The sequence below is a fragment of the Gavia stellata genome, chromosome 5, assembly GCF_030936135.1.
Source record: "Gavia stellata isolate bGavSte3 chromosome 5, bGavSte3.hap2, whole genome shotgun sequence".
NCBI classification, from domain to species: Eukaryota; Metazoa; Chordata; class Aves; order Gaviiformes; family Gaviidae; genus Gavia; species Gavia stellata.
The window spans coordinates 14,273,206-14,294,253 of NC_082598.1; the positions used below are offsets into that span (position 1 = coordinate 14,273,206).

At 38.7% G+C, this 21,048-nt stretch overlaps 1 protein-coding gene across 1 annotated transcript in view; it reads left to right on the forward strand.

Annotated features, from left to right (window-relative positions):
- The window catches only part of EVC2 (EvC ciliary complex subunit 2), a 78,278-nt gene extending 58,796 nt beyond the window's left edge, over positions 1 to 19,482 (forward strand). The window contains exons 17-22 of the mRNA XM_059817792.1: positions 7,566 to 7,793; positions 9,975 to 10,186; positions 11,644 to 11,731; positions 17,243 to 17,436; positions 18,320 to 18,421; positions 18,910 to 19,482. Coding sequence (XP_059673775.1) covers positions 7,566 to 7,793; positions 9,975 to 10,186; positions 11,644 to 11,731; positions 17,243 to 17,436; positions 18,320 to 18,421; positions 18,910 to 19,183 — 1,098 coding nt within the window. The 3' untranslated portion in view covers positions 19,184 to 19,482. The remainder of the gene's footprint in view (positions 1 to 7,565; positions 7,794 to 9,974; positions 10,187 to 11,643; positions 11,732 to 17,242; positions 17,437 to 18,319; positions 18,422 to 18,909) is intronic.
- Positions 19,483 to 21,048: the final 1,566 nt, after the last annotated feature.

The window sequence follows — 21,048 nt, forward strand, 5'->3', positions numbered from 1 at the left end:
TTTCAGTTTTATATGCACCATCTGGCATACCTGTTGTTCTAATTGTATGGCTGCACATTAGTTATAAGAAGCCAAAAGTTTTGGGCATTTCCCAATAAGGAAGCTAAATTATTTTTAAGGAAAATCATTAGTTTTCACATCATCGTTAGGACACAGAATTATTGCAAAAAACCTTATGTTGATCACAGAAGTAGAGTTTCTTTCTTTTGGCTGTGGCAATCTGTTACCTCATTCCTCATTTAGAATCTTACACTTCTAAATTTTGCATTAATGTGAACACTTTTATTATCTCACTGAAAATTAACCATCTGAAGTTGCACAGCCAATTCAAGGCAAGGAAAAAGGATGATGGAGCAATACAGCTCTGCTGTATTTCTCCTGCCTTCACTGCTGCTGTTCCCCTGCAGACTTCACATGGTGTCCTGGGTTCTGTCTTGCTACAGGATGGCTGTAAAATGGTTTCCAGGTAATGGTTATGAAAGCAGTAGCGGGATATGTTTTGTAACACTGTAAAAAAACAGTCATGACAGAGAAGAACAACTCACAGGCAGGAGGTAGTGAGCTGGGAGGCCGTGGCCTAGTCTTGGAGCACCTGAAAGTATCATTGACCTCCCTGTGAAAATCTTCGAAAGCAGACTGTGTCTACTTCTTTTGTGTTTCATAGCTGTCTTGTGTATGAGGAAGTAGCGGTTCCTTTCTGAAATAGCAGTTACCTATCTCAGAAGAAACACAGTGGTAAAAATACTGACATTCTTCAGTCTGTTTTCCCTGCTGGGCTTAAAAAAACCAATAATAACAGACTTGCATGAGAAATGTCTGTGGGGTTGCAGGTAATCAAGTACATTTTCAGATTGTTTCCTGTATTTGTAATATTTAGAACTGAGACAACACTAGTTAGCAATTAGTCTGAACTAAATATGGAATTTAGAAGTCAGTGCTTTCAAGCAATGGACTAATCAATAGTGCATTTACAAAACTGGCAATTTTTGTGTAGCTTGGATGTTTCAGGTGGAATCAGCAGCAAAAGTTGAGACCTACAGGAATTGATTAATCATAACCAAAGTAGTTTGACACTCTAACAATATTATGCCAATTAGTATGTCAAGAAGTATGTTCCAGTCTTCTGTATGGTATGATAAAAGGCTTCAAGAATGGGCAGAGGATAGTAGTCTATAACAAGTTTGTAATTTAGATTGTAATCAATATTTGATCCAGCTTCTACTGAAGTCACCTTCTATGTCACACTGAAGTCAGGTCTACTTGCAAGCTTTGATTTTCACAATTGTGTTTCTGTTTGCAGAGCTGTGCTTTCAGAGCTGACAAGAGGCAGAAAGAAACTCAGGTGGCTAGGGGTAGACAGTACCAGTTGAGTAATGCAACATTTTGTTTGGTCAAGAGCAGTTTATTTACTGTATAATGTTGAATAGATGCTGAATGATAAAGCTGAACATCATTCCCATGAATTTGGGCATGCTTAACATATGGCTTCATACTTAGTAATATGCAAATAGTCTCTAGTTTTGCAGTTTGGACTGTAAATCTTATGATTCATGGAATATACTGAACATATATAAACCTTGTTATTTGAAGTGGTTGAGAAAAGTATACGTGTTTCTTTCATCAATGTCATCTCTTTTGCCTTTGAATTCAGTTGCAATTAAAATATACATTCTTGTGTCTCCTTGTAAGTGAAATTGAGTTGTCAAACTGCATTTGCATCCTTATTCATTATTCATTTTTATGGGTTCAAACTTACACTGAAGGTGACCACTCATTTACTCATTCATCTATTCATTATTCATTCATCCATCCCCAGATTTCATATATGTATAATTCATGTAAAATAATTGTGTCTGAAACTGAGCCTCCTGTGAAGAAAGAAGCAAACTTTAAATTCGGTTGTGTGCGCACACCTGTCAAAACATTTCTGTGTAATTTTTTTTATCTGCATTTTTAAAGGTTTATAGCACATCCTGTTCCTAAACCACAAAGGTAACCTTCAGCTATTACTTACTAATTTTGTGTCCTATAAAACAAATCGTACCTCAAGCATGTATTTTCCCCTTTTTTTGAGATATTGTAAAAATGTGTGTATTCTGGCAGGCAGTGTCTTAGACATGTAAATAAAAGCTGGAAGAAAAGAAGGATGAGGTCCTCAGTGTGTGTATGTTGTCACAGACACCCATGTTCAGGAAGGGCCGGAAGGAGGATCTGGGGAACTACAGGCCTGTCAGTCTGACCTCGGTGCCGGGGAAGGTTACGGAGCAGATCATCTTGAGTGCCATCACACTGCACGTGTGGGACAACCAGGCGATCAGGCCCAGTCAGCATGGGTTTATGAAAGGCAGGTCCTGCCTGACTAACCTGATCTCCTTCTACGACAACGTGAGGGAAAGGCTGTGGATATAGTCTACCTAGACTTTAGTAAAGCCTTTGACACCCTTTCCCACAGTATTCTCCTGGAGAAGCTGGTGGCTCATGGCTTAGACAGGTGCCCTCTTCACTGGGTAAAAAACTGGCTGGACGGCCAAGACCAGAGAGTCGTGGTGAATGGAGTCAAATCCAGTTGGCAGCCGGTCACAAGCGGAGTCCCCCAGGGCTCAGTTTTGGGACCGGTCTTGTTTAATAGCTTTATCGATGATCTGGATGAGGGGATTGAGTGCTCCCTCAGCAAGTTTGCAGACAACACCAAGTTGGGCGGGAGTGTTGATCTGCTCGAGGGTCGGAAGGCTCTGCATAGGGATCAGGACAGGCTGGATCGATGGGCCCAGGCCAGTTGTATGAGGTTCAACAAGGCCAAGTGCCGGGTCCTGTGCTTGGGTTGCAACAACCCCATGCAACGCTACAGGCTTGGGGACGAGTGGCTGGAAAGCTGCCCCACGGAAAAAGGACCTGGGGGTGTTGGTGGACAGCCGGCTGAATATGAGCCAGCAGTGTGCCCAGGTGGCCAAGAAGGCCAACGGCATCCTGGCCTGTATCAGAAATAGTGTGGGCAGCGGGAGTAGGGAAGCGAGCGTCCTGCTGTGCTCAGTGCTGGTGAGGCCGCCCCTCGAATCCTGTGTTCAGTTTTGGGCCCCTCACTACAAGAAGGACACTGAGGTGCTGGAGTGTGTCCAGAGAAGGGCGACGAAGCTGGTGAGGGGCCTGGAGCACAAGTCTTATGAGGAGCGTTTGAGGGAACTGGGGTTGTTCAGTCTGGAGAAGAGGAGGCTGAGGGGAGACCTCATCGCTCTCTACAACTACCCGAAAGGGGGTTGCAGAGAGGTGGGTGTTGGTCTCTTCTCCCAAGTGACTAGTGACAGGACAAGAGGAAATGGCCTCAAGTTGTGCCAGGGGAAGTTTAGATTGGATATTAGGAAAAATTTTTTCACTGAAAGTGTTGTCAGGCATTGGAATAGACTGCCCAGGGAGGTGGTGGAGTCACCATCCCTGGAGGTTTTTAAAAGACATGTGGATGAGGTGTTTAGAGGAGTGGTTTAGTGGTAGATTTAGCAGTGTTAGGTTAATGGTTGGACTCAGTGACCTTAAAGGTCTTTTCCAACCTAAATGATTCTATGATCCTGTAACTCATTCAAGCTAGTAGTGTTGTAATAATTTCTTTTAGTTAAGAAGCTGCCCTAATACATTGAATAGGGAGCACCACATAGACTCTAAAGCATTGGTCCTTCTGAAAATGGACCTATTTACTTCTAGTCAGGTAGGTCTGCTTGAATTTTTTTTTTCCCATTCCTTGAATAGGTGCTATTGTAATGAAAACTATAATATAAATCTTTTAGCCTTTTGTGATAAAAGCGTTGGTTATTCTCATCCATCTTCATTTTCCTGCTTTTAAGTAGACTCAAAACTCAATGTTGCCAAAGTTCTGAGAGGTGACTTGTCGCTTTAGCTGTCCAACCTGGTTCATTTCTAACATGAATTGCCCCTTAAAGTGATGTCTGCTGTAGTGATGCATCTCCCCAAACACCTTGCTAGATAGCAGCTGTTGTTAGTGAAGTATTAAGTGGTTGGCTGAATTGGATATAAATTCCTTGCTTTCCTTTAGAAGCTATTTGTCTGGTATTTGTTAACCTGTCTGTTTTACTGTTAAAACAGGACTCTCTTCTATTCCATCCTGTCTTTAAGAATCACTTGAGTGCAACAACTTTTACCACCGAAAAGAGGGGTGAGGGCAAGTCAGTGGGAAACTTCAGAACGGAGACCTTAAAAAAATTGGGTATTTAGACAATATGGCTGTGAAAATTGCTAATTGCTTTTGAGAACATTGTCTTGTGTCACAGTGATCAGTAGTATTAACAATTAACGTGCCTGTCAAAACAAAAACTTGAGTCTTATTTGAGAAATTAGTCTTGTGCACAGGGTTTTGAAGAAAGAATTTTTATTTTTTTAATTTTTGTTTTAAATATTTGCCTTGGCACTGAGGTATGGAATAGTCTTGCTTCTAGGCCTTGGTCTTATGTCAGTGGCTCATGAGAATATCTGGAAGTAATGCTTTGGATTATGAAAACAGATTTGCTTTGACAAGATAAATAAACCAAAAAAACCAAACAAAAACCCCTGAGTTAGGGTGGGACTGGCTGTCTTGTGCAATCTATATCGAACTCGTGACTTGTAGAATGTTCTATGGGAGTTTTTATCTTTAATTTCTGATCGGTGTTGCTAGAGCAGTGTACACCTTCAAATGCCTGTGAACTGCTGGATTGTGAGCTTAAATGGGAGATGCTTAAGTTACTTGCCTTTCAGTAAAAAGCATTCTACAGAAAACAAAAGGCTTCATATTCAATTGAATGTATTTCTTGCCTGCCTGCAAAGAATGTAGAAGATATATATAAAAAACTATTATTATTTATTGAATTTTTTTCCTACTGAAAACGGAAACATAGAAACAAGCAATGGGTATTTCTGGATCTATCCTAAGGTAAATGTCATCTACTTTTTTCAAACAAGTACTGAAGGCAGCTCAGCTCTTTTTCTGTAAACTCCCAATTTTGGCCATCTCTTCTGCTTTTCACTGGAAACGTCTGCCTCCTGTGTTCAAAAACAATAGCGTAGTTTTTAGCATTTTGGTTACTGCATTTCCAGTATGATCTGAGTTGAATTCTCCTCCTAATTCAATATCCCTTATGTTTATTTGTAGCCCATATGCTTACTTATTATTTAACGTCACACACCTACCTTATTCAAGATTGATTTGTTAGATTAACAGTAATGTTGAGAGATAGTATCTGTCTTTTAAGATGGACATTTGTTAAAAATATCAAGAAAATTAATCTTGCCTCTACTTTGTGTCTGTAGCATGATTTCTTACTCTTGTCTTGTAATTGGCTTAACTGACATTAGTAGGAAATATTTCCTGAAGGTATCCTTCCATGGTGTACTTCCATCCTTCAAGGACATTCCAGATGATGTAACGGAGACTTTGGAGAATATGACATAAGCATGAGAATATCACAAGCATATTTGATTCCAAATCACATTTTAAATTTAGCTTTGTTTACTCAATAATAGACTTTGTATGATACACAATCACTCTTAGCAGGTCTCTTATGAATAAAATTTCCAGAGAAAATTCATGGGCATCATGTTACATGTTTAACGTCTTAGGGATCTAAAAACTTGGTGGAAGTCTCCTTAAATGCTCCTTTAAAGCTAATCATGAATAGAGTCAATGATGTATAATTCTGGTTAGCATGAATAGTAAGCTAATAAGGTTTTAATGTCTTGAGTACCATCTCTATTTATTTGTGCAAAGGTATTCTGAGGAACTAAATCAAGTCTTGTGCCAACGGGAAGTCATATAGTGTCTGAAGAATACAGTTGACCTTTACAGTGTTGTAGTTCATGCTTGCAGGCGAACTACTATTGGTCTTTATTATTCCTATTTTATAGGCTGGTAAAACTGTAGAGAGATTAAGACTGCATATATAAATGTATACCGCAGGATGTCTACCATGCTAAGATATCTATCATGTAGGTATTAATTAAATAGGGATGGTCATCTCTGCCCTTCTTTGAGAGAGGCCAAACTTGATGGGATAAATACTTTTCCACAGAATGCAAATGTGAGTACCTGCTCTCAGGTGCCATGGTGATAGTAAACTTAACCAAAACTCATTTAAAAGTTTTTGAGATGCCTCCTTTCATGGCTGTGGTTTTTCCATTGTGTCACAGGTGGTAGTTACTTGAGCATCACTGTTAAAACACACAATATTAGAAACTTCTGAAAATGCTGATTTCTGAAAACATTTTTTAATATGCTGTGAAACCTATCAGATCAGTTTTTTCGGGACCAGAAGATAATTTAGAGATGGAGTGAGAAAACCCCTGCACTCTGATACCCAGCAGTGTCACAGATGGGCTGTTTCTGTGCTTAGCTTTATTCTAAATCCAGTGTGTAGGGCAGCAGTTGATACCAACACCAAGGAATGGAGTTGGAGCTCTCATGGTTGTGTGTGCTTTCTCCCTCTGTGTCTTCTCTCTCTTACAATCCAATGTTTGGGCCCATGTAGATAATATAGGGAGAGAGAATAAAAGCAAGCTGATAATTATTTGCTGTCTTTGAGGATTCAGCTACCCAAATGTTACATGTGCAGTGTAGCCATCAATGTCTAACCTAGACATCCACACTTACACATCAGTGTGAACACATTTTTTAGGATACGAAACGTACCGAGAACTACCTTTTCCTTTTCTTGGACTATAAAAGGAGCTTAGAGTGACAAGCTCAGATGGAGGCATCTAAAGAGGGTAATTGCAGCTGGCTACTATCCACATTGTCCTGAAGAAAAATGGTCACAGTGGCAATATCACTGGCTGTGAATGTCAGTGGTATAGGATGGAGAGCTCATCAATCATGTTGCATTTGATCACATGCTTGCACATGCCATGCTTGCCTTTCATCCTTGTATAGTTTCTGTGGATGTCCCATCAGATGTGTGGCAGCAACATAGTTTTTGAGTTAAATAATTCTGATTTAATCCTGTTTGTCCATTCAGTCCAGTTTTAATCTTTTTTGAAATCCATTACCAGTAGACTCTTGATTTACAGTTTAACTTTGTTTTATATAAGAGGATTTTTGGTTATTTGCTTAAAGAATAGTAGGTTGAATTTCATTAGTCAATATTAACTGACACCAATTTGAAACTAAATACAGTCTTTCTATAAATCTTGTATTTTTGCTAAACAGAAGGATGCCTTCCCATTTAACCAATGTCATAGGTAAGCATAGGTTTATTTATATTTTTAATTTTTATTTATATTAAAAATTATATAGATCCTCTATTTTAGGTTAGTATTTAATATTAAAGTTATGACTACCCTAAAACAAAGCCTGATCTCTTTGAAATATCTGACCTTACTGTAGTATTTTTTGATCACTTAAACACAGTAAAAGCTTAGAATTTAATGTCAAAAGCACTCTTTTTAAAATAATGTATTACATTATAAGATAACAGCATTGATTTCTTTTCTGCTTTAATCTTGCTTGTTAATTACAGAGTAGTAAAATCATGAGCACGCATGTAAGGTTCTGTTAATCTTATTATCTTTTGTGTTTTGGTATTTTTTAGGTTGAGTACAAGTTGCTGCTTGAGAAAGAGTGTCAGCTGCGCAATGTGGAAAATAAACTTGGAGAGTATATTGCTTCTTTAGCCTTTCAAAAGACTGTTAAAAAATCCAAAATGTTGGAACTGTATACCGCTATCATAAGTGTACAAGCTTTGCTCTTTGAACAACTGAGCACGTCAAAAACACTGTCAAAATTGGAATGTATTCAGATTTTAGAAGCACATAATCCTGTAAGTAATAAAGTTGTGAAAAGGAAAAATTCCTGTTACGGGACAGCAGCTATCACAGGAGCTTATTTGACTTTGATTTAGTTGGGCTGGTTTGCAGCTCCTGGTGGTCTGGCCTTTAGTTTCTGTGATTATGTGCACTTCAATGCACTAAGTAAAAGAAATAAAGAGAAGGAAAGTATTAGAGCCAGGGAAGATTGTATATTATTATTTATTTTTATTATAGTAGCATCCAGAGATCTACAGTCAGAAAGAGCAGTATTTTGGTGGCTAGTTAATATTAAAATTTTTGATTGCAAGGAAGACAACTGGGAAGTGATTGTGAGTTATGACTGGGATAGTGTGTAAATTGTCATGACTGTTACAAAATTGTTCATGTTATAGTGCTTTCCATACAGTAAAATCCATAACCACATGATATGCTTCAATCATCAAGCTTTTGAAGATTACATATTCTTCCTCCTATGTCCCTCCTTTCTCCCTCCAAGCATGCTCACACAGTTTAAATAGTAGAAACTTTGGAAAGGCTTCTTTTCTTCATCGTATTTATTACATATTTGGTATGTGCCAGTTTTCTAATCCTTTTTTAATACTTCAGTGCTCTGTATTCATAAGGATTTATATTTTTTTTACATCTGCTATTTGCAACCATCCAAGTGAGGCTTGGGAGAGCACTGGAGTAGAACAAACAAAATGGGTTTTTAAAAGCAAAACCTCTTTGCTAGAGGGCATCATTAGACAGCTGTTGCTGTGAAAACTCCTGGTTAAATTTCAATGCTGTCATCTCTACAGAGTTTCTCGTGGAATAGCAGTTAGAATGCTTATATGCTTCTAGATTTGTTTAAATTTGTGTTAAACCTTTAGGAAATGATGGAAGTTCTGTGTAGATGGAGTATTAAAAATAATTTCATCTTGCCTTTTATGCAGTAACTGTAAGATAGCTCTGCAAAGAGAACAGATGAATTAAAAGGATTGAAGGAGAGACAGAAGAGGTATCTAGAGTGGCTAGCACTGGAGTCTTTAGCCAATGTGCAAGAACTGAGTTGAGCCCTATTTTGGGGAAAAAATAGTAATTTTAGCCATTGTTTAAAGTGTCTGTTAGGCTTGGTGTATGGTGACTGTCTCCTGGTGATCAAACCTTTCTCTCTTGCTGTGTTTTATTTCTGCCTCTTTGTCACAGTAGGTGGCAAATTTAAACACCCGTTACCTTAAAACAAATATATCAGATTACACAGGATTCCCTAATGCTGACTACTTCAGTGATAGTTTTGCCCATCAGTGAAGCAAACATGTCTGGCTATATGTGAATTTGCTTCATCCCCTTAGAGATAGCAAGATAATGTTCAGTTTTGGTGTTAGGAGAGTGGATCTAAGCTCCAATGTCAAATCTTGATGACTGGGGAGCAGATACTTAGAGATGCCATGCTCCAGTGCATTTCTAGTCTGAATACGGCTGCTGAGGTGGAGGAATAGATTAGAATTCAGCATGTTCTCCAAGCTACAGGTTGGGAAGTAGAGCACTGAGATATTAAGCAACTTGTTTGAGGTCAGATAACAATGACATTGGAAAACTGAAATATGAAGCCGTTCTTCTGATGTCTAGTTGGACTCTTTGACCAAAGAGAGATCTTTGGCATGAGGGATCCCATCCACTTAAGACTTTGGTTTTTAGCCCTTTGATTTTTAGAGCATTGTATTTTAACCCTAATTTTATCACACTAAATGTGAATTTCTGTCTTTTAACTTCAAACCGCTTTGACACTAGCTGTTGATTTAGTATAACTAATCTAGTCAGTCTGAGTTTCTCAAGCTGTTTCAGTGGCTTTATGCAGCTTATAGATGAATTCTAATGGCACCAGCCATGCTGGTAGTGCACTTTCTAGATGTCCTCTGCAGTGGAAGGTTTCAGAGAACATCGACCTTTAACACAATGAAAATTGACTCATATTTTTCAGCATTGTTCTGATATTCATAGTGTGCAAGTCATGTTTACTGAAGCCATACAGTGAATTGGAAAGTGTAATGACTGCAAGTGGCTGGGTAGAATGAGATATGGCTGGTAGAATGAGAAATGAATAAACTAGTGTCAGAAATCCTGATACCATGTTTTTTCTTCACTCCAAATGAAATTTGTTTTTCAAGTTAAATTATGACTTTTTATCATTACGTGTTTTCAACCTCTAGGAGATTGAAGAACTTGACAGGAAGCTGGAGTATGAGATATTGCATAAGGAGTCAGCTCAGCAGCAGCATCTAATGAGTAGGCAGAGGTGGACTCCAGATGGATTGGGACTTTCAGCTGAAGCTGTGGAAACAAATGCAGATAGGCAGGTGACAGTTCTGCTAAAACAGGCCATGAATAAATGTAGGCAATTTATAAATCTGCACCGGCAAAGGTAAGTGCTTTGGTCTCAGTTTTTACTAAGTTACTGCAGTCCTTATAGACCATAAGATATCCTAGAGAAACAGCAGGCTAAATTTTCTGCTGTGTTGGGGGGGGACTATACATTTATGTTTGAACAGTGCATTTTTGTGATGTGGCCCAGAGCATAACTGAAGAGTCTTGGGAATATTGAAATAAGAAACATTAAATAATAATAACTTAGTTACATATAAATTCTGATGTTTTGCATGGCAATCGCCATTTCTTGTATAACAATACTCCTTAGCAGCAAGGAGGAAAAGAATTTTAATCCTGTTCCGTCATCTCCCAAGAAGATAGGTAGGGACTTCAATGAAACCTGATCTGTTGGGGTCAGAGGAAGTAGCTGAGACAATTTAAATTGAATTTACATCACCACTGTCACAGTGTAGACTGAATTCCCTGTGACGCAATCATTTTTGATGGGGTATATAAACTCTTCTTCAGAGGCAGGCTCAATTTCACTTTTCCCTGGCCATTTTTTAAGTAAAGATATCGGTGACAAAAAAAAAAAAGCCTCTTGGGAGGTATATAGAAATATTTCTCTCGTCGTGAAGGTTGCCTAGCGAAAATGGGTGATAATCTGCAAAATTGCAAAGCATTGTATTATATTCATGAGGGTTGCAGGAGTTAGAAATTACATTTCCGTATGTATTGTACAGTATTAAAAGCCTACCACATTTCAAGATTCATGTAAGATCCTGAGAGGGTGCCTTCCATTACAAAGAGGGTTTTCCATGAAACAATTAATCCATTAAAAATGGCTTTGATAGGCTTTGAGTGGAGTTGTTGCACTCTGAAGTCTGTTTTAATTCTGAAAGGGCCGCAGCTCTACTGGATGTAGATTAACAACTTTTCTGTTGCAGAAGTAAAGAGTCATTAGAAGAGCAGATAGGTTACTGGCTTGTGGATACTGGCTTGTGGATGCTACTGTAAGGATATATCAGTAAAGCCTTCAGAGAAACTGCAACTAGTCTTTACTATTGACCTGAAAACATAATGGAAGAAACAAGTTTTGTACTTTTCCCAAATGACATAAAGATGGCTTCATGATTTGGTCCAGAAGCAAAAAAAATCACTAGTAGTGAGGAAGTTAACTGTATACTATTATATTCCAGCAACAAAAAGATCCACAACTTGCCATAAAGTGTAGTGCTGAAATTTAAAGAAGAGGATGGGGACAGGTTGAATCATGTTGCTTTGGAGCGATTCCAGATTTGAATTGTTTGCAAGAGATTCTGCTCTGTTGATTGCTTGGTGGTTCAGGGGAGAAAGGAGAAGTTGTTTGCTTGTTTTAGATGTTATGCTGCTCACTCAACTTGGCTGACAGAAAGATACGCTTCCTGAATGGGTGACTTTCAGATATTGTTTCCTATAATACAGTCAGTGCACTTGGGAAGATTTCAATGTTAATTCTGTTTTTCACTTCAGCTTGAGAGATGAGCAATGGAATTGCGCGGTCCTTGAAGATCTCCTGGAAAATATAGAAATGGATGCATTTTTGGCACTTTATAGTCAGGTAAGCATGAAATTGAACAAAGCTTCCAAGTTTAAATTATAGCTGTATCTAGAAATCAGCTTTTCTTGCTTTTTTGGGAACCATTACAGATGTATTTGGACCCAGTGCTGCTAATAGTCGCTACCAGTTCTGGTGTTTGCAGCCTGTATTATCATTCACTTCAATTAATTCTGACCTACTTTTAGCCTTTTGAATTTTACTGAGTTATACTTCTTTTTGTTCACTTACAAATCCTTTTCGGGGGTTGTCCTGTTGCATTTCATTCTCTGGAGAGAACTAAATTGCCTGAATTTCTGGTTTACAGAGAGATTTACAGTCTGATTTTCATGTAATGAGACAAGAGTTTTGTTTAGGCTTTAATCAGTATTAGAAAGGATTTGCATTGATTGTGTTACAAAACTAAATGATAGAAGGACTGCTAGTTAAATTTTCTGGTATCATTACTCATATTGTTTTCAAAAAGAGCATCACCTCTTCAGGTAATTTGCTATCCATTGGCTGCCTGTCAGTGCCACAAAAGGTGTTAAAAATTAATTGATGTTGTCCCCAAGTTTTATCTGCAGGCCTTGGTTGAGATACGTAGCTAGTGTCAGAAAAGAGACTCAGTGTTGCAGTTTTTCACAACCAAGTATCTTGCCTCTCAGCGACAAGTGTGGTCACAGCCACCTGTATCATAAATTGGGAGCTTCAGAGGCCAGCAAGCCAAGGAGTTACCACTTAGACTAAGGGTCTCTCAGCTATTCCTGTGTCTCAGCTTGTTTCTGCTCAGTTTTCTGAACTCTATTCTTTTTTGAGTTAGATGTCTATTTGAGGTCAGCTGCTCTCATGAAGAATTGAAGTGAGAATCCTGTATATTTTATCTGTGTTAGGTGATTCACCTGGAAGGTAGCACATGTTTTCAGATCCTTACTCTGATTTGGGTAACGAATTTGCATCAAGATCTCCTAAAGCTCACAGGAGCATGACACTCACTTCAGTCTCTGCCTCTCATGTGGGCTCTTGGGCTCTGTTCAGAGCGGAGTCCTTCTGTGACCATTGCTCGAAGAGGCTTACCTCTGAAGGCCAACAGGGTAGCAAGCTGGTTTGAAATGGCCTCAAGTTGTGCCAGGGGAAATTCAGGCTGGATATTAGGAAAAAATTCTTTACTCAGAGAGTGGTGAAGCATTGGAATAGGCTGCCCAGGGAGGTGGTGGAGTCACTATCACTGGAGGTGTTCAAGGAACGTGTGGACGTGGCATTGCGGGAGGTGGTTTAGTGGGCATGGTGGTGTTGGTTGATGGTTGGACTTGATGATCTTACAGGCCTTTTCCAACCATAGTGATTCTCTGATTCTGTGAACACTTTTCTAGGAGAAAAAATGATCTTTTGTCCTGTTCGACATTCCTTTTTGGTTTGGTGGGTTTTTTTTTTTTTGAAAACAGATAAGGAGTTAACAGGCTGGTGTGAATATTTTGCTGAAACATACAGTGCTTCAGATACATGTTGAATATGATAAATATAAGATAAGTCTTAGAAAAAATAAACTCCATTCAACATCAGTGGAAAATAAACCTCAGAACAGATACAAAAATTGAAAATGCTTTGAAAGGTCCTTTGGCTTTGCTGATCTTTCCCTGTACTACTGTGGTTTAAGTCATTGGTCTTGGTGGGCCATAGTCTTGTGAATTCTTTTTATACTGAATTATTTTTTTACTTTTTCATAGTTCACTATATATTTATCTGATAAAACATGCTGCATCCAGAAATGCTGGCCATTAGAAAGGCTTTAAACAGCATGGACCAACTCCTCCAAATTAGCACTACCGAGACCGTTATCATAGTTTAATTTCAATGCTTTTAAATCCACTATTGCCTTGCAATCTTGAACTAATTGAAGACACCTTATAGAGTGTTTATTTAGCAATTTCATAGGCTGGCAAAAACAGTCACCGCTAAGTGGGAACTCTTAAAGAGTGCATGAAGACTGCATTAATCTCATACTGTGGTTCTTAGCTTGCCATACTCCTGGGCATAGAAGGGTAGGAGGAAGATGCATATAACAAGCCAGCTGCTCAGCGGAAGAGTTCTTATCTTCCAAAGAATGTTATGAAACATTTTTCTGCTGCTCTTGAGTTTGGTTGTCTCTGACAGAGCCTCAGCATCTACCTGCCTCATGAAGGCATGAATTCAAGACGTTTGGCATGTTAAGATGAACGCTGAAGCAGCTGTGTAGGACTTGGTGGGAGGGAAGAGAGACAAACCAGGTGGCTGAGTGCTATTGCTGCTGGCTACGAATCATTCATTTTGAGGGGAATCCTATCCGAAAAGAGCTTGGCTTTTTTCTTAGTATTTCAGTTCAAAGACAGTGCTCTTTTTCTTTTGAAAGTGTTAATCATATTTATCATTGGAATGCCCAGGAAAAACCAGGAATATGCTGGTTTTGCATGTTATTGTGGCTCTCACAGAAGCCACCCCTGTACCCCCTCTGCTACCAAAACCTTGCCATGCAAACCTAGTACAATACTTTACTGAAATTCCATAAAACCTATACATATTTACCCTGCAGACATACAAAACAAAATTTCTGTTCTCAGCAAGTATAATAGTATAATATCTTAAACTATAATTCCAAACCTGACTATCTTTAATTCAACTGTGAAGAAGTATGTGCTTAGTAGAATAGTAATTTATTAATTTATTAGGGCTCACAGTGTAACGTTTTCCTACTTTTGGATGTGCTTATTCTGTGAGCTGATATGGGAATTGATTTTTAAATCCTTTTTTTCCCCTGTTTTCTTACAATTTATAGAACATGTTACACTGGCAAGTATTAGGAAACTATAGCTATTGCATCTCTGTATCTTACACTCATTCTTTTCTTTAAAGAGGATTTTCCCCTTTAGACTAGTTTTCAGAACTGTGGATGCAGCCCTCTCTGGAAAACCAGATAAGTTTTACTTTCCTACATTTTGTGTTTCAGGTTACATCCTTATAAAGGCAGATCTAGGCCAATAAGAGGTTTGCTTGAATGATAGTGAGTTCAGGATCATAAGCCTCTGGCTGAGAAGTTATTTTTAAATAAGCTTATAGCTATAGCCCCAGGTACACCAGTTGCATTTTAGAGACAACAGATGATGCAGGCAGACTTCGTCGCCCTTCTCTGGACACGCTCCAGCACCTCAATGTCCTTCTTGTAGTGAGGGGCCCAAAACTGAACACAGGATTCGAGGGGCGGCCTCACCAGCGCCGAGTACAGGGGCACGATCACCTCCCTGCTGCTGCTGGCCACACTGTTTCTGATACAGGCCAGGATGCCGCTGGCCTTCTTGGCCACCTGGGCACACTGCTGGCTCATCTTCAGCTGGCTGTCCACCAACACCCCCAGGTCCTTTTCTGTGGGGCAGCTTTCCAGCCACTCGTCCCCAAGCCTGTAGTGTTGCATGGGGTTGTTGTGACCCAAGCGCAGGACCCGGCACTTGGCCTTGTTGAACCTCACACAACTGGCCTGGGCCCATCGATCCAGCCTGTCCAGATCCCTCTGCAGAGCCTTCCGACCCTCGAGCAGATCAACACTCCCACCCAACTTGGTGTTGTCTGCAAACTTGCTGAGGGAGCACTCAATCCCCTCATCCAGATCATTGACAAAGATATTAGACAAGACCGGCCCCAAAACTGAGCCCTGGGGGACACTGCTTGTGACCGGCTTCCAACTGGATTTAACTCCATTCACCACAACTCTGGGCTCGGTTGTCCAGCCAGTTTTTTACCCAGCGAAGAGTACCCCTGTCTAAGCCACAAGCCGCCCGTTTCTCCAGGAGAATACTGTGGGAGACAGTATTCTTCTGTCTCCAGAAAAGAATCAAATAATTTCTTCCCCTAATTAGCCTGAACAGACATTCCTTTTACCTAACTTTGGTGCCTGTTTAGGATGAAAATATTGGATGTTTTAGATACCACACCAATTTACTAATCTCTCATCAATCTTAGGATTTTGTCTTGTTCATTCTAGTATCTCAGTGGTTTCCATGGAAAACCTATAATAACACGGAGGAGCCCAGGAAACTTTGGGAAATAGCTAGTTTTCCTGCCTTTTGGAGAGGAGTTCTCTGCTTGGAGAACAGTTATGGGAAAAGGAGGTTGATTGATTTCTTTATTTTGTGCAGCTGTCTAAATTTGGGTTAGGGCTGCTTTGGGGGTGATTGCTTTGTTTGTTTTTACATGGATTTAGCAGAAAGAATTGTCCTTTACAGATCATCCTTTCGGTGAAATGGATTCTTTTGAAGAGGAAGATTCATTTAATACAGGGATCTCATAGGTGCATTTGCTCCTCTGAAAATTTGTCATGCAGAGAAGAGGCAGAGTTCAAACATTTGCTGTGACATTTTGAATCCGCTGTGGACAAAGAAATTGGCTGTCTTCCTGCATGGTGGGACCTTGTGGGTTTTTTATGTGACACACGCTTTGTAGTCATCTCCCCCATCAATGCTCATAGGAGGGTCTACAGAGCAGAGGTGACTCAGCTGTCATGAGTCATCTCAAATATTTGGCATGTTTTACCTAACTTTGGATACCTGAGATACATGTATGGTTTGAATAGACTACAACAGCATTTTTCTGGCATCCTTTGAGGCATTTAACTTGCTTTAATTTGCTTTACTCTTTTCTTTCTATGTAGTTCTCAATATATTGTAGACTTTTTATATTTGATATGCATGAGATACCCGCAGAAACAGCCCTGGGGACACAGTCGTTTTGACAGCAGAGCAGAAGATAACTAACGGGATTTTGGTGTTTGGAGTAGGGCGGGAAATGGGGCTGGTTGATTGTCTAGGGAACAACTAAATTTGAACTTAGTCTGTTTGAACACTATGTGAATATGCTTTACCCCTGACCTTTGGGCCAAAAAAGAGAGGACATGTGGAATAAAAAAAACCCCACCAAAACAAAAACAGATGTTTCCTTCACCTCTTAACAAATGTTACAAGCTGTTCTCTGAGCTTATCACAGAATCTGGTGTTAAGAGAGGCTGAACAATGAAGTGCTCAACCATGGCAACATGTAAATGTTGTCATTAGGTTTCAGAGGCTATTTTTTTCCCCTAATTTTACAGACCAGGGAATGCTTGGAATATTGTTTCATTGCTATCTTGAAAGGATTTCTTTACAATAGCACAATCCATAAATTAACTGAACCTTACGTGCTAGAATATGATTGCATTGTGATTTTTCAGACCGAAGGACATCGAGTACCTGCCGTAAGCACAAACCCTAAGATCAACTGGTTGTTTAACATTTACATTGCCTATATCCAGAATGAAATGGACAACCGTAGTATATACAGGCCAGTGTGGGTAGAAACAGGGAAAATGGAGCTGTGACCACTTGACACCAAAACTGTCACCACTAACATGATTTTCGAGAATATTTCTTGTTTCTATAATGAATAATTTTTTAATGATAGTAATTAAAATTCACTAACGCTTTTCTATTTTCAATGCTAAATTTATCTGTCTTCTACTCATTAATCCTCTAGGAGCTCCGACTGGCAGGTTATTTAGCTAAACTGACAAGAGTACCAATGGGGATGCTGCACAGGATCCTGAACTTATTGCTGCCCTCCAGCTCACGAAGTGAGGTTCTTTCTGTCCTTGATTCCATCAATAAATATTCAGATGGTGTTGCTCAAAGTGACAGTAATGCAGATGAGTCTGGCAGCTGTAAGAAAAGGTAAACGTGATATTTTTTGGTAGACCATTGCAAGAGAAGATTATTGCTTTACATGTATATGTATTTGCTGGACAAGCAGATTGACCGCAATAGAAAAAATCCTAAGTTTCCTTTTGAAATATTTTTGTGGGGTAAAAATACTTTGAAACTGCTACCTCATTTTATGAAATAATTTAATGATAATAAATTCATAAAGAGTTAATAAATTTTATCACTTTATGAATTAAATAGTTATTTTATAGATTTATAAATCTTGTTCTGATCATCTTCTTTCTGTTGACTTTAATTGGAGTTTATTAAAATATTTTCGTTCCAGCTTTTTGTGTTTATAATATTGATAGCACACCAGATTTCAGGTGTCCATAGCTCCTAAAGATTTAAAAGAGGTCCTCCTTTCTAATAATGGAAGTTTCAACCTTGCAGATGCCTGTCCCTTTGTAGTTCATTACTGAAGTCCCGAGTGAGCACTGTTTTTCCCTTTACTCACATAGGCAGGTAGTCTCCCAGAGCCTTCATCCCTCCAATTTATCCCCATTAACACCAGCTGGATGCCTGTGCAGCTAACACTGAGAGGTGCTCCTGGACCCTCTCTCCCAACTCCCTGCCATGACATGGGAGAAAAGCAGATGTTGTGGCACTGGACCCTCTAGTTGTCAGATATGAGTTGTCAACAAACAGATAAGGGTCCTTGGGACCATGTCCTGAGGTGTGATCTTGGGTGATTTAAATGATTTGTGGCAGGGCAGCAAAAATCCTTGAACGCTGTTACTGACTATGTGTGGTATTACTGTCATGAGTTTGGTACCTAAATTCAGAAAGGGGAGGAAAGTGTGTATATTAGGGGATTTGCTGATGGGAATTTTTTTCTTTCCTGCTCCTTCAGGAAGAACCAAGAGTTGTGGCAAGCACTGGAGAACAAATTAAGGCAAGACCTGATAAACAGAAGTTTGGAGAAGATCCCTTCTCTAAACAAGAGAAAAGACAGGTAAGGAGAAAACAGGAAGAAACAGATATGATTTTTTTTATACTTAATTTAATCTCCAAAGGTTCCTTTGTATCTGTTAGAAAACAGAAAATAAGTTCATAAATATGCATTTTCTGACACTGTTCTGCTGTTTGATGCTTGTGTTTCCTACAACGTATTTACACGTAATAATATAGCAATATCAGTAAATGTCTAAAAATGCCTAGAAAGATTTTTCCATACATACCCACAAAATTCACACATTTTTCATATACATTGCCCATCTTCCCTATGGTTATTTATTATAAGGTTACCTTATGCAGTTTTGTATCTCATAAAATGATATGTAAATTATTGGGGACTGGAATGGAAATTAAAAATCTGTCTGTTGAAATACGATTTTCTTTAGCTTCCAAAGGCACCACTTCTATGTCGGGATATGATATAGGAAGTTATGCTTTTTTTGCCCAAGTTTTCATTTTTCAATTTAATTTTTTTCATTAATGTAGCTTGATAAAGAAGAAGCAACTTGCCCTCTTGGAAAAAGCATCATTCGTTCATCTTGGATGTTCACCTCCGCATCCTCCTATGGAACAGTCTGATCCACCTGTTCCTTTGAACACTGCAACTGCTGAAGCCATAGAGCTATTAGACACAGGGGAGAAGGTATTTTTGTTCCGTGAGCCAAGTGATCCAATACTTTCTTTGCATAATTCTCCAAGGAAAAAGAAAAAGAACTTTCTTAATTCCAAAAAGGCTGCTCGTGCAAATATGGACTCGTGAGAGCGAATTCTTTTCAAAGTATCAGTTAGGGAAGAGGAAGTTATTTAAAATTCAGTAAAATAATGAGAAAGAACGAAGTGTGCAGTTTAAATAACACATGTGTTGTTTTAATCTCATTTGTCTAACTTTGTAAGTAGCTGTAATTTTAAAATGGTGCAGTTAGCAGTGTGCATTTTGCATTTTTTAATTCTCGTCAGCATATGATGCAGTAGATGAAATATGGGTGTTTTATGATGTACATTCTGGCAGGCAGGACTCAGTGTTCCTTCAGTACATTTTGATCATTTTTGCACCAATTTTACTGTAGCTGTATTTTCATAATTTATATAGAAAGGTTATTTATTACATAAAGTAAGTACTGATTTACTTACTATTCTTGTATTTATATGTTCTTGTAATACACTGCAGTATAGCAGATAATATGAAGAGATGAAGTGGATGACCCACAAGTCTTGATTTCCTCTGATTTTCTGTTATTCTAGCTAATTTACTGTTCAATGTTGTGTTCTTAATAAGCTTTGATTGTTACTTCTGCAGTCTGTGTTCTACAGTGATAGCTGATAGTCCAGATCTTCAGCATATACATATGTACTTAGCCTTACATCTTGGAGTAACTTCAGCTTTTTGCTGTTGTTTCTAAACTTAACTTCAGTTGAGCTATGAATATGGCCACAGTTCATAACTGTGTTAAATATTTGCAACCTGTTGCAGTCTTTTTTCTTGGTGAACCAATATCATCACGCTTGCTCAGTAGAAAAGGGAAAAATGGAAATGGGCATGTAATACCTTCAAAAGCTATTTTGATTGCAATGCTGCCAACTGTCACCATTTTAGGTGGGTATTTTTGAAGTTCTTATTCCTGGATTTCTCTAAATTGATGAGAATATCATTTCACATTTCAAAAAGAGTTATTTTTTAAACCTTTCTAGCTGACAGAAAGAAGTCTGTAAATATGAACCGTAAAACCAGGAACAGGAAAAGGCTGATTGAAAGATATTCAAGCCTGTTTTGAGGTTTTTTGAACTGTATTTGAATGCTGTGTTCTGACGGTACTGTGATCATATATTTTGCTATTTTTCATGTATAGATTTCCTGTGTCTTTGTATTAATAGGGTGCCAAGTTCATTTTAAAAATTAAAATGTTACAATGTACGTGTGTCTGCAGTTGGCATCTATTCCAAGTGGACTAATAAACTGTAGCTTTTTGTTATCATTTGTTAGTATTTCTTCAACACGCACTTAAGTAACGTTAGCCTGCAGTCTGCACCCACTGCACAGCACAGCACTGCCTGGGCACAACCTGGCTCCCAGTTCAGGATTTTCAGGAGGCTTATTAGTTGTGCACAGGCTCCTCAGCATTATTATTAGCCCAGAATTCTGCTCATGGTGTGATCCCTCATGAAAGGACTGCATAGTGTTTGTCAAAGCAGAGGTATGCATCAGTAGGGGACAAAATGCTAGCACCATATAGACTCAAAGAAAATTATTTTAAGATACTTCAGTCCTTTTAAGATGAAATAGACACTTACTGGAATGTTTAAAATTGTCCAGGTCCTCAGTGTCCGTAGATTTAAGCAGAATCAGTATCCATATGCTTCTGGACCTGTGCAACTATTTGCAGTGGGGTAAGTAATTATTCACCAGATTTTCTGCTGTGTCATATTATGATCCTGTTGTTCATGTTGTATGCTGTAGTTTCCTCATGAATGCATTTACTGAAGTCTAATTAATTTGAGTAATGAAGTTCTTTGCTACATCTCTTAATAGAGTTTGAAACAAAAATCACAGTGTCATAGATAATAGAGTGAAGCCTGCATAATTTCCTTTAGAAAGAATAAGATTTTAAAAAAAGCTTTATTCTCCTT